This window comes from Bubalus bubalis, chromosome 2 (genome assembly GCF_019923935.1).
Source record: "Bubalus bubalis isolate 160015118507 breed Murrah chromosome 2, NDDB_SH_1, whole genome shotgun sequence".
Classification (NCBI taxonomy): domain Eukaryota; kingdom Metazoa; phylum Chordata; class Mammalia; order Artiodactyla; family Bovidae; genus Bubalus; species Bubalus bubalis.
The window spans coordinates 35,319,431-35,337,979 of NC_059158.1; the positions used below are offsets into that span (position 1 = coordinate 35,319,431).

General features: G+C 44.6%; 1 protein-coding gene across 3 annotated transcripts in view; it reads right to left on the reverse strand.

The window, feature by feature from the left end:
- Positions 1–271: 271 nt before the first annotated feature.
- BICRAL (BICRA like chromatin remodeling complex associated protein) overlaps positions 272–18,549 on the reverse strand; it is a 78,737-nt gene continuing 60,459 nt past the window's right edge. For 2 of the 3 annotated variants that reach the window (XM_025269792.3, XM_006069212.4), the window contains exons 6-12: positions 13,579–13,684; positions 12,645–12,745; positions 10,961–11,022; positions 10,240–10,385; positions 8,918–9,012; positions 5,063–5,165; positions 272–4,107 (exon numbers count right to left, since the gene is read on the reverse strand). In XM_025269792.3, coding sequence (XP_025125577.1) covers positions 3,323–4,107; positions 5,063–5,165; positions 8,918–9,012; positions 10,240–10,385; positions 10,961–11,022; positions 12,645–12,745; positions 13,579–13,684 — 1,398 coding nt within the window. In that variant the 3' untranslated portion in view covers positions 272–3,322. The remainder of the gene's footprint in view (positions 4,108–5,062; positions 5,166–8,917; positions 9,013–10,239; positions 10,386–10,960; positions 11,023–12,644; positions 12,746–13,578; positions 13,685–18,549) is intronic. The other variant, XM_025269803.3, reaches the window with a different exon arrangement.

Below are 18,549 nucleotides of genomic sequence, written 5' to 3' on the forward strand. Positions count from 1 at the left end.
TAAATGACCTCATTTTTCCTTCCTTAGTTAAGGGCCCATATGGCAGGAGTCCCGGGAGGGAGGCCTGACATGTACATGGCTAAACTTTCTCACTGACCAACTTTAATTGGCAACTGTTTAGAAAGGCTGATCAATTAAAATCCTACCCCTTCACTGGCAGAGCTAGTTTTGGGTAACAGGATTTAATAACAGAAAGCCCGCTGGACACTTACTTACCCTTTTCTTCTGGGAAAAGCAGCCACTCTTCTTTGCAAAATCAAGACAATCACAGTTGCACATTTTCCCAAATCTTTGGCTGTATTGCAATGGTTGTTTCATTTTGTAATCTCCAACTAAACATTTCCTAACCATGGATTAACAATATAGTTACTGACTGGTTTCTTTTAACAGTATTTATCCAACATAACAAAATAAACTGCAATTTGTTATACTTTTTTTTACAAAACATTTTATAAATATTTTTACAAAATGTATACAAAGCAATTTCAAGTGAGACATACTATACAAATGAAGGTATTGAAGCAAATAAAGCCCACACCACACTGACAGTGAGTGACGCATCCTCTTTAAGTCAAGTCAGTCTGTAAGGCCTCCCTAATCTAACAAAGTCTACTAAATTCTTCAGCGCTAAAATAGTTCTTTTTCGTAATTGCCAGTTTAAAATTTGCTTTATCTTTAGGCAGTACTTAAGGACACAGAAAATCAAATGCTTAATAACAAATTCACACTCTTCCACAACAGCAACAGAAAAAAAAAAGAAAGAAAAGAAAATGATTTTTGTTACTGAGTACGAGTAGCTCTAAAACTTAACTTCGACTAATGAACCTCAACAACTGAACACTGGCCATCGGAGGCTGAGCTCTCATCCTCCACCAGAGGGGCCTCGACATGCGAGTCAGGACCTAATCACAGGAATCAAATATACTTCGTAATCGTCATTTGTCATTATCTAGAATCTTTCCGCCGTTAAAAGTAAACTTACATACAAGGACACAAAAATTTACAAGTTTCATTTTGGTAAATTAGGCTCTCTGTTTTCTAGACAAGTGTCAAGTCTTTAAAAAACCCTTTAAGATGGTATATTGAAAAGCTGGGACTGGGGTAGCAGGGCAGGGCAGGGCAGAAGAGAGGTGACAAATGTACATGGATCTATCTTGTCTCTTGAGAATTCCACTGATTCGGTAATTAATGTAACTCATTAGTAGCCTCCAAGAAGGCTTCCAGGTATAAATTTCCACAATGAGAAGAATTTGATCAGGAGGAACCACCTTTAAGTCTTGCTAGTAATTAGGGAAGCATGAGCCCTAAGAGAAGAAGAGCCTGTGACATCATGGGGTTCAGAGCAGGGTGTTATCCCAGGGCTGCCCAAACAGAAAGTTCCAACTGGCAATACCAACTTATCTTTCTAATATGCTACAATACGGGAAAAAAGGGGAAATCTGCAACTTGGACATTGGCACAATAAGGAAAACATGGCAACCGTGAAATGGCCCAGACTTTCCGGTTTCTATTGGCTCAGGGGTGGGAGTAGGGAGAAGGTATTTTACTTTTGTGAAGACTGGCAGTCTCCCAGGATTTCTCTGTGTGTGTGTAGGGGAGCACTAAGGGGCAGGCAGAGTCTAGGTCTTCTGTTGTGTTTTCTAGGAATCAGAAGCCCTCCTTTCCATTGCAGGCCAATCTGGAAAAGAAAGGTCCAACATGATGACGGGGGGTTGTCCTCATGTTGGGGAAGGCCAGAAGTAGATCTTGGCAACGTGTTCGAGTGAAGACCAGTGGGAATTCCTCTAAAGCCAGAGAGATGGACAGAAGAGATGAGCGCCTGTCCACATAAGAGGGAGGGTGACTGTGTACACTCTGTAGCCAAAATAACCTCTGTACCTGAACAGCCCAGACACACGCACACACGTATGTCAGGACACACGGAATGCCACGTGTAGCGTTCCCAATGCAAGGGGACACTGATGGTCGCGGTGACATTGAGAATGAGAGTGACAACAGAAATGGGAGGGGCTGGGGCAGGCACACAAGAAAGGAAAATGGGAAAGCGCCCTGAAAAGAAATATCAATAAATAAAGCAGTAAGTCACACCCATGAACACGAACATGGGCCAAACACAAACCATGACAGGGCGTGTCCTTTGGCTCTCAACTGGGCATCTGGGTCTCAGAGCTTTCCTTTCAGTGGTGGGCTGCCTGGTTACCTTTGGTTTGTCTGTGTTTTGGTAATGATTGCTGCCGGGGGGTGTGACTACTGTTCTCAGACAACAAGAAGCAGAAACAAGGCCAAAGTCCCCTTAACATTTAAACTGAAAAATTATAACACAGTTTTCAAATGAAAGTGCTTTCGATGCTTGGCTATTTGTTGTGGGAGGGGGTGCGAAGAGAGGTCGAATGAAACAAAACCCAGCAACCAACAAAAACATACATTGTATGTTGACTAGATCCAATTGTAGAATGCAAAACACTTGTTTTTTTCTCAACAGTGAACATAATATATATGCTTTTACATATATACATATTATATTCCTCAAGGCTCGATCCTGGCCTCCCCTGTACACTGTGCCACTTAACTGGTTTCCATTTTTCCTTTATTTTGCCTGGTGAGATTATCTCAAGTCATGCTGTCGCAACTCAAAACAAAGTTTTCCCTAGATGAAATTCAACGTGGATATGCTGAAGAGGTGAGGTTTTGCTCAGGGAGCATCAGAAAAGCACTTGAATGAACAGGAAGCCCTGCTTGTGCGCTACAGGCGCTCAGGCCGGGGTTGTGGGTCCCAGCAGAGCAGCCAGGACTAACTGCTCACAGATGGCCGAGGGGAGAGCCATGTGGTCTCCTGGCCCATGACAACCCCAAGACCCACCCCCCTCAAAGCCCAAATTTGGAGATACAGTGGGGATATTCTTTAAAAAGTATCTTCTAACAGTCCTGTTTGATTTTCTTTAATAAAGTCTGTTCTTTTCAAATGACTTATGATTGTCAGAATTTTGCCTAGGGCCAAGTGTACTGTGATCTCATTGAATTACAGTGTTTGGGGAAAAAAATAAACAACAACAAAAATGACGATAAGCACTTTTAAAACACTTGAAATGTATAGGGCCTATCAGACTGCTTTCTAATAAGGATCAGCTTTACTGAAGGATCTCCCTGTAACCACGATGAGTATTGCTCTTAAACAAAGAATGGGATTGAAATTAGAAAGAATAACCTGTGATGAAAGATCAAGCAGGCTGGAGACAGGAGACCGTTTCCATTGCTTTTGCCAGGAAAGAATGTAACTTGTCCGGGGCGGGGTCTTGGGGTGGGTGCGGGGAGGACTGCGCTATTAACACTCTAGGATACTATTTACAGCTGCTTCTAAAATAGAGTCAGTTTCTACGACGCCTTCACTGTGGTCCGGGATGAACTTTTCCAGGCAGTTTTCCTGCGAAGCCATTGGAGAAAAGTTGGGGAAATCTAACTCGACAGAGCCGCTAACCGTGGGGTCACTCTGGGACTGCCGCCCAGCCTTTTTGAGTTCCAAAATGTTCTTAAATGTCGTTTCTAAACTCTTAGTAAGCTGGAGATCGGGCTGGGGCTCGCCTGACCCTTTCATGATGTCTGTGTGTAAAACTTCATTCTTTGGAGAATTCCGCAGTGTCTTGTCCTGGAAGGAGCTATTACAGGTCATCTCCAGGTGCGAATCTACTAGGAGGCTTGAGAGTTTGCTGTCAGGACCGTGATCTGGTCTGGACGAGTTTTTCCGGTGGCCTTCAGGGCCGGGGGAGCACTCGCTGCCTTTTGCGGAGTCTCTCCGGCTGGTTTTCTCTTCAGATGCACTCCGGTACTGAGCGGAGCCCACTTTGTCAAATTTAAGTGCTCTGCCGAGGCAGTCGGTTTTTTTAGAAATGTTTCCTTCTGCAGAGACCACGATGTGATTAGGCACTAGATGAAATTGGTCATGATTCATTGGTTCTGCCAGGCCTGCTTTGGCTCGGTCTCTGCTCTGGGCCTTGGCCGTCAGATGCACAGAACTTGTTTTACCGCCATGCTGGTCACTCCGGCTGAACTGCATCTCATGGGCAGCTTTATCGAGTTTGAAGGAACAACAGAAATCAGCCTGAAAACCCTCTGCAATTGGGAATGAAAAGAATGTTAATGAAAGGAGGAGGCGGTGAGGACTAGACAGCAGCCCCTCAGTGGGTCAGGTGCAAACTGCCCCCACCCCACCCTCTAAATCAGTGGTTCACGTCCAGGAACGCACAGAAGCACAGTTGGAGGGTGTCCTATAAAAGCAACCTGTACATGATATATGCAAGTGGGAACCAGGACTGGAAGAAAACTTGTAGGAATAAAAACCTTTATAGGGTGGTGAAACTGGGTGAAAATCCATACTCCACAAATTGTTATAATGTTATTGGATTTAAAAATTTCAGAGGCTAGAAAATAGTATGGAGAATACTTTTTTTCTTTTTTTTTCCCCTATTTTTCGGCCATACCATGTGGCACGCAGGATTTTAGTTTCCCAATCAGGGATGGGACCCATGCCGCCTCCATTGGCAGGCAGATTCTTAACCACTGGACCACTAGGGCAGTCCTGAGAATCCATTTCTAAAAGGCGGAATGTGGGTTACTCTAGCATGATGCAAACGGCAGGAAACTGATGGGGAGCACCCACAAGGAGCACTACCATCCATTAGCTTATGGGCAGGAACTGTGCCTCAATTACTCCCCCCAACAAGGTCTGGCACACAGTAAGACAACTCAATAATTGGCTGAGGTTTAGTTGCTTCTGGGAAGGCTTCTGACTTAGTTTTCAAAAAGTAGAGAAAGATTGAGAAGAGTGAGTTTACAGGAGAGAAGACGATTCAGTTAACCAAATGTCAAATTCCGGTTTGGATTTTGCAGAACATAGACCTTCTCAGAGGATTCATATCGTGCTCTCAACTCCGGATTTTTTCTCCCTGGAATCCAGGATCTACCTTCAGGTCTTATCCCGCAAGGTCAGTTCAGATGGTCTCCCCAGAGCCATGGCCCCGGAACCCTGGCAGGAGCTCTCCTCGGCTTTCACTCTGACAGTTCTTACCGGGGTCTACGAGTGCCAGACGCTTGTCCCGGGACAGAGAAGCTCTTTCCTCCTGGTTGAACATTCTGTCAATCATCACCATCTCAGCGGAGGGGTTGATCCGCTAAAAATGAGAGAGTCTAGTCATTTCAGATGCCTTTTAACAACTGCGAACATCTTGCTGCATTTGGGGGACAGAGGAAGCAATCAGAGAAGAAAATGTGTTTATCATTTACATATTTTTTAAAATTGTATTTTTTGGGAAAAGGTTATTTACAACATTGGTACAAACTTCAAAAGGTACTAAAAGGGGATGTAGAAAGTAAGCCTTCCTTCTTCTCCTGCCCTGTGCAATGCCTTGCCCACCCACCTAGGGCCCTCTCTGGAGGTACCCTCTGCCAAGCCGTTTATTTATTTTTTTAATTTGAAGGTAGGGCCTTTTAGGGGGCTGTGTGTCTCTTCAATGCTGACTGCAAGCTTTCTCTAGTTGTGGTGAGCAGGAGGCGGCGGGTGGGGTGGGGCAGCTGCCCTTCTTTGCGGTGTGTAGGTGCTAGAGTGCGGGCTCAGCAGTCACCCCAAGGCATGTGCAATCTTCCCAGACCAGGGATCGAACCTGTGTCCCCTGCATTGGCAGGCAGATTCTTAACCACTGGGCCACCAGGGAAGTCCTGCCAAGCAGTTTAACAAACTCTTCCAGAGATATTTTATGCACATGCACACATTTACATTATTCATTCTCTATTTTTTGCACACAAATGACAAGCAACTATATGCACTATTCTCTGCCTATTTCCTCCTCTGCTTAGTAATATGTTGGAAATCTTTTTGTTCACTCTTTGACTTTATATTTTGCTATGCTATAATCATATTTTGGCCTTGCAGCACAGCTTGTGGGATCTTAGTCCCCTGATCAGGGACTGAACCTGGGCCATGGTACTGCAAGCACAGAGTCCTCACCACTGGACTGCCAGGGAATTCCCTATGATTGTGTTTTGTATTAAGGCTTTCCTTAGAGTTATTTCTTGCTGTATAGAATCAAATCTTATTTATTCTTATTTTACATAAAATAATTTGTTTTATTTATTTAACATAAAATAATTCATGGCAGACATAATTTGTCCAAATAATTAGTTCATTTGTCCAAATCTGTCCAAATGATCCTTTTCTCATGAATGACAGTCAGTCTTCTTGATATCTCAGTTTTATTGCAGAAATGATTGTCAAAGTAAGAACAACCGTTTGACTTTGGTGGCACAATTTAAAATAAATATATATAAATTACAGGCATATCTCATATCTCATTTCATTGTGCTTTGTAGATATTGCCTTTTTTTTTTTTTTAAACAAATTGAAGGTTTGTGGCACCCCTGCATTGGGAAAGTCTATTGGCACCATTTCCCCAGCAAACGTTGAATAACATTTGCTCATTTCATGTCTCTGTGTCATGTTTGGGTAATTCTCCCAATATTTCAAACCCTCTGCCAGCAAAAAGATTACAACTCACTGAAGGCTCAGATGATGGTTAGCATTTTTAAGCAATAAAGTATTTTTAAATTAAGACATACACATTTTTGTTCTGGACACAATGCTATTGCATACTTAAAAGACTATAGTGTAAACATAACTTTTATATGCATCAGGAAACCAAAAAGTTCATGTGAGTCACTTTACTGTGATATTCACTTTATTGAGGTGGTCTGGAGAAATAAACCCTCAATAGCTCTGAGGTATGCCTGTTTATGGAACTTATATGGAGAGTACATCATGAGAAACACTGGGCTGGAAGAAGCACAAGCTGCAATCAAGATTGCTGGGAGAAATATCAATAACCTCAGATACGCAGATGACACCATCCTTATGGCAGAAAGTGAAGAAGAACTAAAAAGCCTCTTGATGAAAGTGAAAGAGGAGTGAAAAAGTTGGCTTAAAGCTCAACATGCAGAAAACTAAGATCATGGCATCTGGTCCCATCACTTCATGGGGAAACAGTGGAAACAGTGTCAGACTTTATTTTGGGGGGCTCCAAAATCACTGCAGATGGTGATTGCAGCCATGAAATTAAAAGACGCTTACTCCTTAGAAGGAAAGTTATGACCAACCTAGATAGCATATTCAAAAGCAGAGACATTACTTTGCTAACAAAGGTCCGTCTGGTCAAGGCTATGGTTTTTCCAGTAGTCATGTATGGATGTGAGAGCTGGACTGTGAAGAAGGCTGAGCGCCGAAGAATTGATGCTTTTGAACTGGGGTGTTGGAGAAGACTCTTGAGAGTCCCTTGGACTGCAAGGAGATCCAACCAGTCCATCCTGAAGGAGATCAGCCCTGGGATTTCTTTGGAAGGAATGATGCTAAAGCTGAAATTCCAGTACTTTGGCCACCTCATGCGAAGAGTTGACTCATTGGAAAAGACTCTGATGCTGGGAGGGATTGGGGGCAGGAGGAGAAGGGGACAGAGGATGAGATGGCTGGATGGCATCACTGACTCGATGGACGTGAGTCTGAGTGAACTCCGGGAGTTGGTGATGGACAGGAAGGCCTGGCGTGCTGCGATTCATGGGGTCGCAAAGAGTCGGACATGACTGAGTGACTGAACTGAACTGATGCCTGTTTATATATATATATATATATATACACACACACACACACATAAAGTAAACACAAACATACATACATATTTACACTATACTGTATACATATATAATACAGTTCACTTACTCTTCCAAGGTAAATTTTCAAAGCTGACTTCAAATTAAAAGCCAGTTATGGACTCCCCTGGTGGTACAGTGGATAAGAATCCACCTGCCAATGCAGGGAACACGGGTTCCATCCGCGGTCTGGGAAGATTCCCATATGCCTCGGGGAACTAAGCCCACACGCCGTGAAGTACTAAGCCTGTGCTCTAGAAGCCGGGAAGCGAAACTACCAAAGCCCACAAACCCGAGAAGCCACTGCAGTGAGAAGTCTGCACACCACGAGGGAGCAGCCCCCGCTTGCCGCAATGAGAGAGGAGCCCGTCCACAGCAACAAAGACCCGGCGCAACCGGAAAAAAAGCCACTTGTAAGAGACCAGTTTATTAGTCTGTATGATTTTAGAGCTGCTTCTAAAATCTCAGAGAGATTTGGCCTTCCCATCATTTTCGGAGATAATCTTACTCCTTTCTCTAATTTGCTGTGCTTTAAAATCAATTTTAGTTTCTATTTGGAGGGCTAAAAATGTTCTGGAGTTATGGAGTGCTGATGGCGGCATAGTCTGTGAACATATTAAAATCCATCAGGTTGTACATTTTAAAATGAAGCATGATTTTTATGACGTTAGTGACCTCTCAACTGAAAACAAAACTAATTTTAACATCTGTCACCTCATCTTTTCAGATATTATTCTGAACAACCTTCAGCAGAAGTGTCACTGGTCCTCTCCTGCCTTTTCCAGTTGATGAGAGGCAGTGGACAGCATCGGAGTATGGGGGCTGGGGTCAAGGGGTCCTGGTCTGTATCCCAGCTCTGCTAATTACAGAACAAACTTATTGGCTGTATGGCGTTGGGCAAATTACGTAAGCAAGCCCCACATCCTCACTCAGAACCAGGAAAACAATGGCACGCACTGAGAGTGATCAGTCACGGAAAGCACAGCACTTGTATTTGGGTTGGCCAAAAAGTTTGTATGGAAAATATACAGAAAACCCGAACAAACTTTTTGGCCAACCCACAGCTGCTGTTAGTAGTAGGTACAGGTAAAGGTAACTTTTTCTACAATTTTAAGTATCTGCTCCTTTTAAACTATGGTGGGAAAATGTAATTCTTTGAAGTTTTTCTCTCTGAACTAGTAGCTGTGACCTGTGGAGTTTAAGAAACAAACTGCGCTCAGTGGAACTTTACCATGGCGTCCTCCAGGAGCAGGCATCTGTACTTGTTAAGCATAGCTTGGGTCCTTTTCAGGAGCTGAGTGGCAACTGTTTCAAATTCACTGTCAACTTTAAAAAGAGAGAGAGAAAAAAAAATAGTGAGAGAGTGCACACCAACCACTAGGTCCTTCACTCCTCCACTTTCTCTCAGTTCAGCTCTTCCCTGGTTAGATGCGATGCGTCTGCATGGCTTTCCCTTACTGTTCACTAGCATGTGCTCTCAGAAACTCGTTTTAATACGAGCTTATTTTAACTCTGATTAGGAAACCAAAAACACAACTCCTTTAAGATCATCTATAAAAGAAAAGCACGAAACACAGAACAGCAGCAAATATCAACGAACAGAGAATCATCTACTAGTTCAGGTGACCGAAGCCTCCACTTCCTTCCAGAGCATGAAAATCTGAAACCACTGAGACAATGAGGTCCTACTGCCTGGGCCGGGCAGACCAGGTTCCCGCAACCACACCAACTAGTCCACGGCATCTCGCAGGTCATGGTCCTGTGGCTCTGTCCTTTGTCTCCAAACGTCTCAGTTTCCACTTTTCTCTTTTCAGAGCCTCCACATCCCTATTTCGTGCTGGATGAGGATGAAGAGCACCCTGGCCTTCCCAGGGAAGCTCACGGTGGGCTGATGGCTGCACTCCCATTAGAGACCCCGGTCAGAAGGACGAGGCTGGGGGCAGCTGAGGGGCTGATTCAAGCAGTGGAGGGCGCCTAACGGGGTCCAGGCTGGGAACGTGGTGGGAAGGAGAGTAGAACTGGGCAGCGCGGCTGAGAGAGGCAGAAGGGCCAGGCATCGGAATGGGCTAAGCTCGAGGCGGGATAAGAGGATGTTACCTCTAAACGTTTCGCTAGTTTCTGGATGTGGAGTGGTGCCTTGGACTGCCTTTGGAACCACAAAGCTTTGGAGGGCTACAGTATCTAATTCAAAACGGTGATGCTGACAGCTCAGGGTATGTGTGTACTCAGCCTAAACGCCAAGGACTGTGCCTGAATCACTGTGCAGAGCACCTAGCCCAGGGCCGTCCCACCTGCAGCCAGAGTCCAGACAATGTTCTGCATTCACTGCCCTCAAACTTGCCCATAAAATGTCCAGACATTTGGGTATCCCTTCACAGAATGCTGAGAAAAATAAGTCACAATTCTCAACATGGCCTGGGAAACCAAGTAAATTGGGAAGATGGCAAGTCTGTGGTGAAAAAGAGTAATCCAGTGACCATCTGGGGGCCACGAGCTCAGGTTCTCCTGTGGGCCGTGTCCCCAGGAGGCGCTCTGGGGCTCCAGCCTGCTCACCTTTCCTCAGGTCCTCCTCTGTGGGCATGGAGCCCTGGCACACGTGGTAGGACAGCAGCCTCTGCACCGCATCACTGAGTGACCGGAACTGATTTTTGTCAGGTGTCACCGTGTGGGCTTGGTCCCTCTGTAACTGCTGGAGAATGCTGAGAGAGAGAAATTGCCGATGGCTGTGTTGAGTCACGTCAAGAAATCTAATCACAATGGTTATTCGCATGCAAAGACAATGAGACACCCAGGGATGTTAGCATCTAGAGTATAGCTTTATACTCTGTACATCATAGTGGGTTTAGTTTAGTCTGACCCTGAGTTTAGTCTCAAACTATGACCCTGGCCTCTAAAGCACCGTGTTCCCACCAACCATTCAAGTGCGGGTGCTCACACAGACCCTGGCAATGCCTCACCACTGGCCAGCTAAGCTTCTGGTTAGCATTTCTGTTCTGAACATAGGGATTTATCAAAGCATGCTTCTCAGAGATCCTGAGGCCAAAGGGCATGTGGTTGCTAAGAAGACAAAGAACTATTCTTAAGAACAAAAGGGTAAGCAGTAGGCTCAAACTACATTTGACATATATACGGGTGCTAACAAACTATAGGGAAAGGCTTCCAAAGTATACTTTAAAAAATATATAGCATCATGACCTGACAGCTGTTGTCTATTTGTTGAAGGTTAGGAACCTAGAAAAACATTCAAAATGGTTAATTTCTGAAGGGGACTCACAAAGCTCCTTTAGTCAGCTGTTTGGCAGCAGGCCTCTTCTGTCCTCCCGGGTGACCATCCACCTGAGGACAAAACACACCTCTTCTTAGTCCCTTCTGTAGAAAACACAGCAGAATACAGTTCCACATAAAGGTCACTGTGGCTGCAGCCTTTTCAGCTCTCTATCAAGAGCACACTCTAAGGATGCAGAATTTGCCATGTTGGAAAGCGAAACGAGGAAGTCCCACAGACCCATGCAGCAAAGCTGTGCTGTGTCAAGATCACAGAAAGCTGTGCCATCAGCTCCTTGAAGGGATCCACTTGTACCTTAAAGCCGGAATTCCCAGCTCCCTCTACAAACGCTTCATTATATTTTAATTTTTTCCTTTGGCCACCTTGTGACACGTGCAACTCCCCTGACCAGGGATCAAATTCATGCCCCTCTGCAGTAGAAACAGAATCTTAACCTCTGGACAAGCAGGGGAGCCCTTAAATGCTTATTACTGCTTTTTCAATTGGGCTGCACCAGTTCTTAGTTGCAGCATGTGAAATCTAGTTCCCTGACCAGGGATCGATCCCAGGACCCCTGCATTGGAAGCACAGAGTCTTAGCCACTGGATGACCAGAGAAGTCCTTTCATTATATTTTTGAAAAAACAATATTTTAAGTGCCAGCTTCATAAACAGCTGAAAATTCAGTAGGTAGTCCTTAACTCATCTTCTCAGTAGTAAATAAGGAAGCAAACACATCTGAGCTCTTTTTACATCTAGTCCAGGTGTGTGACCTAGCAGGGTATTTCTTAGATCATAGTAAGGAACAAACACTCCTTATGTCAGAACCTGAGAACTGAGCCAGATCCTTCACTGAGAATTCCAGGCAGGCCCAGACGATCACAAATTTCATTCAGCTATTAACTGGTAAAACTGATGGAAAAGAAACTAAGGCCTTAGAAAATGGAAGACAAAAAATTTGTTTCTTCCTTTTTAGACCAGTGGATGAGTTAAAAGACCATAAAGTCTGACTACTTCATACACTCCGACAGGGGGAAAAAATCTCTAGTGTAACTAAGAGGAACAGATCCACTTTTGATAAGATAATGGTCATTATCATTCAACAGTAAACTACATTTTTTGAGTGCCTATTATGTGTTGGCTGCTGGTATATTATTATTTTTTGTATTCAGAATCATTTTTATTTTTAAAAGATAAATTTTTGCACTGTTTTATTTTATTTAATAAGTACTTAATATTTTCACATGAATATATTTTCCAAGAAAAATCAGAATGGAATTTTTCAACTAAAATGTAATTCAAAGGCTATAAATTATTATTTCTTTAAACAAATGTATTAATGTATTACTATATTTGGGGACACATTCTATTTACTTTTGCTCTTGAGGATTAATTTTTCTTTTTAATTAAACTTTCTGTTTTGGAGTATAGCTGATTAATAATGTTGTGATAGTTCCAGGTGGACAACTGCTGGTATATTATTTCATGAGGAAATCATAGCACTGAAGGTATGTAAGGAAGAGATGCATTCATCCTAGAAACATTGACATTACAAGACCTGGCCCTTGGGGAAGGTCTTCAACGAGCGCCTCTGTGGGCACACAGGGCATCGGGGCTGACTGTGCAGGAGGGGATGTGACATTTTCTTTCAATCACACTGAACATTAAGAAGAAGCCAGGCAACTGTCTTCTACCTGCACCGTTGGCTGGCCAGGAGGTGATCCAACGACTTTTTCCTGTTGGGGCTGTGTGGTTCCTAAGGACGCTGGTATAACTTTGCTTCCAGAATCCTGCCCTATTAGAATGAACACATGAGACAACGTTCAACAGAACAGTAAGTCAGGCCCGGCAGGTAACCCCTAGAGTCCAATGTACACACATTACTGAACTTGCTGAAATAGATTTATCATGGATGTTGGCTATGAGAAAGGAAGCAGGAAGTACATTTATCTACCAAAGTGCAAAAAGCAGAGGTAAGGGTTATGAAAGATTATTTAGGTAATACATAAACACATACACAAATGGTAATAAAAAAAAGCTGTCAATGCTACAGTTTCAAATCATCTAAGGTCTACGGAATAGGCCTCGAGCCAGTGTGATCTGTCAGTACCACCGAACCTCCAAATACTCACAACTTAAGGAAAGGGAGGCCCAAACGGGACTGGCTATGAGTGTTCATAGTGTCGTCTTTTCTGGTACTTACTGAGCAGTGTGGGTGTTCAAAGCTTTAGAAGCCATGGGAGACATGACCCATGATACTTTCTGTCTCAGAGGGGTGAATTCTAAATACACCTATACAAAGCAACATGAGGACAGCCGCAAAGTCACATGTGCCATATAATACTATTTTCATTTCACTATTTTCAAAATACTAGATTTCACTCTTTCTAAGCAGCACACTTTTTGAACATAATTTAACCAAGGGGTTTTAATTTCTCATTTTTTATATAAAATGATGGCACAGATGCAGCATGGTATATAACTTGGGTGGAAGGGATACAGAAGGCAGGCAGGATCAGAGCAGAGGTGAGGCGGAGTGGAAGAGACGCAGGATGACGGGCATGCAGAGAGTGCCCCCTGGGAAGACGGGCACAGACTGAGGAGAGCTCATGGGGGGGGGCTCCTGACCTGGCAGTGCGGTGCTCAAGAGGCCTGGCATGGGCGCTGGCCTCAGGCCATCTGTGGTCTTGGAAGCAGAAATGGGGGAAGTCTGATTCAAGCTTTTTTTCTGAGCCTGTGAAAAACATGGCCAAGATGGAAAAATTAAATCCATGATAAAAGCTTTAAAAGATCACTTAAAATGCCAACCAAGCCAGTTAATGAGTCTCCTGCATCGCCTTCAGGTTAGATTACAAAACAATTTTCCCTGTCACATTGGGAGAACTGCAAAGAGTACCCTCTAAAGCCTCCAGGCATGCTGAGTCTTCTTGACACCATTCAGGGATGCAGAGTGCATTGACACCAGCTGCTTTCTTGCTCCTGGAACTCCTGTGTCCATGGTACTCAGATGCAGGGCTGAGCCTGGAGCTCAGTTTCTACCCCCCAACAGTTTCTAGCTTCAGGAATGCTTTATCACACCTGCAAGGATTATGACCTTGACTATTCGGGGTCTGCAGGAATGCCGAGCACCCGGTCAGGGCCTAAATGCCAACGCCAAATCTATTGTCAACACTCGCTGTTTGCTGTGTAGATGATCTGAAGAACCTCTCACCCCTGCTGTCTGGGAGGTCTTTGGTTCATGAAATGACAGCCTTAGGTGGCAGGTAACTGGGAAATGTAAATTCAACTGAATATTAGTCTGGGCAAAATATCACTAGAAAAATTAATCTGATGTTTAAATTGTTATGTGCTTTTCTATAAATAAGGAAGATGAACTGGGTGATGTTTAAGGGCTAACAAGTTCTAGCTCTAAAAAAATCTGTTATCTCTATAATGCATTTAAAGTGATAAAAAAAAGTGAAAAAGTCCTTGGTGACTCAGTGGTAGAGAATCTGCCTGCAATGCAGGAGACACAAGTTTAATCCCAGGGATGGGAAGATCCCCTGGAGGAAGGCATGGCAACCCACTCCAGTATTCTTGCCTGGAGAATCCCATGGACAGAGAAGCCTGGCGGGCTAGAGTCCATAGGTTCGCAAAGAGCTGGACATGACTGAAGCAGCTGAGCACACATGCACGCACAATAAAGGGTGGGTTTCTACACCACACCCACTTTTTAATCCTTTATGTCATTACTATTTCACAGTGCAGTAAGTTTTCAGGTTTTCCTTCAATTTTGTACACCAGCAGATGCTTTAGCGTAACCATCTCCATGGGTGATGGCCTGTGACTTTGGCCTAAGGAGAAGTTTCCACCAACCATTCACACGCGGCCGCTCACAGAACTGGGTAATGCCTGGTCTAATGCAATTAACTAGATATGTTAATATTTCTGTTCTAAACAGTGAATTATGCTAAATAACTATCTATTTGGCTCCTTTTTCTAATACAAAAATGAAGAGGGATTTGACATCATCCAAGGGAGACTGGAGGAGATCATTACAAAGACGGAAATGGTCACCTTGCTCATCTTTCCATTAGCAGGAAAGCTTGGACCTGCATCTCTTAAGTCTACAGGCAATATTCATACGTTCTTAGTGAGAACACCACAGGGGAGAACCTCCCAGTCTTCACAGAGTTTCCCCTGGCACAGAATCCCACACTCTCCTACTGCAGAGAAGCCACAAGGAGGATGTCCATGTTGTAGGGAGGCCTGCGGCTTTCCTCACAAGTATTTCCAGCAGACAAACACTAAGGGCCACCTTGACCTAGTGGTTAGGACTCTGGGCTTTCACTGCTGTGGCCCAGGTTCAACCCCCGGTTGGGGAACTGAGTTCCTACAAGCTGCAAGGTGTGGTCAAAAAAAAAAGAAAGAAAAGTACTACTTTGGATAAAAAACAGATAAAAGTTGGAAAAATGTGGTCTAACAGGGCAAGGCTATATTCTAGATGGGACTCTGAAATAACGAGATCAACAGATGAGTAGATGAACCAGAAGGAATACGTTCAAATGACCAAAGTCCTCACAGCAGTACTGCCAGGACACATCTTTGGAATTTCTTTCAATAGGCCTAGTTCACATAAAACAGAAGAATTTCATCCTTATTGCTTAAGAGCATACAACTTTGAAAAACTGAATACGTAAATGGCACTACACAGCCTGATCTCCCAACTTATTTATCAGTCATGACCCTGAATGACTCTTAGCTATTAAACAAACAAATAAAATCCATGCATACATAAGGAGTAAAACTAGGGAACTCTCCAGTAGTTCAGTGGTTAGGACTCCAAGCTTTCACTGCGGAGGGCTCGGGTTTGATCCCTGGTTGGGTACTAAGACCCCACAAGATGTCCAGCACAGCCAAAACAAAACAAAAAGTTAAAAAGTACATTAGAAAAGCAAGGAAGAAATCATCATGAAAGTCAGGAGCAGGCTGGGGTTAGGGAGGCACACGGAAGGAGGAGGTGGTCTGTGCGGGTACTGAGAACAGTCCATTTCTTGAGTTGTTACTCGCACAGGTATTTGTTTATAATTATTTGGTAACTGTACATTTATGTTTTCTTTATTTTCCTAAATGTGTGTGTTTTTTCATAATATAGAAGAGTAACAAGAAAAAAAAAATACCCCGAACAATCTAATCTAATGTCAAAGCTGCTTTCCAATTGTGATGTTGGAGAAGACTCTTGAGAATCCCTTGGCCAGCAAAGAGATCAAACCAGTCAATCCTAAAGGAAATCAGTCCTGAATACTCATTGGAAGGACTGATGCTGAAGCTGAAGCTCCAATATCTTGGCCACATGATGCAAACAGCCAACTCACTGGAAAAGACCCTGATGCTGGGAAAGAATGAAGACAAAAGGAGAAGAGGGTGACAGAGAATGAGATGGTTGGATGGCATCACTGACCCAATGGACATGAACTTGGACAAATTCCGGGAGATAGTGACGAACAGGGAGGCCTGGTGTGTTGCAGTCCATGGGGTCACAAAGAGTGGGACATGACTTAGCGACTGAATGATAATAACAGCAAAGGGAATAAATTGCCGCTGTGTCTGAAAGCAAGGCTGCTCTCTGCAGGATGCCTCTCGTTTGAGCAGGTTCTGGTATGAGTGTTTCACAGGCCTCTTGCCCACCTGAGTTGGGGCTCGACACTGGCATCAGCGCATTTTCATCCTCCAGCTGCTGCCCGTGCCCCTGATTGTGTCCCCCTGCTGGGGACTGGAATGATCTCCCCAGCTGGTCCATGGTGGGTAACATGGAGGTTGGGTGGGCCAGGGTGATGGGAGAATAGCAATCCCCTGGGAATGTGGGTTACACCTCCATTCACCAGGTCTGTATGTTTGGAAAGCTCTGCTGCCCGACAGGCCCACTCCGTTTCCAGGTGTCACTGGTCGCTTCCAGTCCTCTGATTTTCCGGGCAGGATTTTGTCTGGTTCACTACTAAATCCCCAGCACCGGAAGAGGGCCTGACACCACAGCGAGCACAGGGTGAACCGCTGTCAGATGAAAACGAGTGAGTGAATTCCATGGCAGCGTAAGTTACAGGGGTCCCTACTTCCTCCTAGGCCAAAGCTCTCCCTAGCAGCCAACAACTTTCTGCCACTTCCCCCCCAGTTTAGGTTGCCCCCAACTGACAGTCTTTTCCAGAAATAAAGTTTATCATTCTGGTCTTTTTTCCCTGAGCTCTAAGGAGAAAACTTTCTCTTGAAATATATTTTCTTTACAATAGAGAAGCTACTGAAGGCTATTTTCTTGCAAACTTGGCTCCAAGAACTCTGCTCACATCAGTGTATGATTTTAACTCTTTAGATCCTGCATTATCTTGATACCATGTGAATACAGAGAAATCCTCCAATGAATCAGAATACAGAATCTATCCTTACCCAGCTCTGTGGTACCCTTTGTAAGAAGCCCACAACAAACTAGCAAGATTATAAGCATCAAGCATCTGCTGAATAAGGGAGGCCACTGGGAATCTTCCCAGCCCACGCCCTCCTCTGGGAATCGCCCCCCACCTCCTGGCACAGAAATGGGTGGAGCCAGCGTGGTGGACACACACAGGGCTAGGGGATGTGGAGAGCCAGAATCCAGGGCAGGGGCACCTCTTCTTCCCGTGGAAAGTGCCAACCCTGCCAGTGAGTAGCTTCTCCCTCCTGGGGGTGCCTTTCTTTATTTTGGCTCAGGGTGCACTTTTTCCTAATTTGAACAAAGGCTCTGTACAGAGCAGCAGAGGCCCCATGTGGCTGCTCCCTCAGGTCACCCGTGACTGGCTCCTCTGGTCAAGGCTGATTGAACCACGGGTGGGCCAATCAGATGCTCTTGGAGTTGAGAATGGGGGGAGCGGGTGGGTACCTAAGAGCAGTCATTCTCAAGGGCAGGTTTGTAGCCTAATTGTACCAAGATCACCTTGGGGAGCTTCTGAAAGACAAAGTTTTGGGGTTCCATCCACAAAGATGGATTCAGAAATCCAATGTGACGTTTAGGAATCCTTTATTAAACAAAGCTCTCCAGTGGATTCTGATGTATTCTGAAGGTGGGGAAACCACTGCATTTGCCAGTCTCTGTTTTTCTTTTTTCTTTTTCCAGTCTCTGTTAAATGGTTGGCAAATATTGTGACGTTGGCCTGGGCTGGCCACTTGGGGCCAGAAGAGGGAGAGGGGACCGTGAAGGAGAGAGGCAGGCACATGCCATCTTGGAACGGCCAAGGGAACAGCAGGGAGCCTGGTTCTGACCCTTATAAAGAAGCTGCACTCCATGAGATGTTCTTTTTTGCCAAACAAGGTAGAGTGAGTTTCTGATAGTTGCAACCCAAAGTACCTTGACTAAGACATTTGGGCGTTCACTGTATACACCATACAACAGTAATCAAAGAGGGGAGCTGAAGGATACCGCTACAGGCCTTGCCTTCTGAACGTTTACCAGCCAGAGAACACCCAGGCAGGCCCAAACCCAGCCCATCAGCGCACCACAGTTACGGCGGCCGATCTCAGGCCCTCAGGCCTGACCAGTAACCCTTTCTTTCTCTGGCTAGCTTCCTGCTCATTTTCCACTGAAGGCTATTTCAT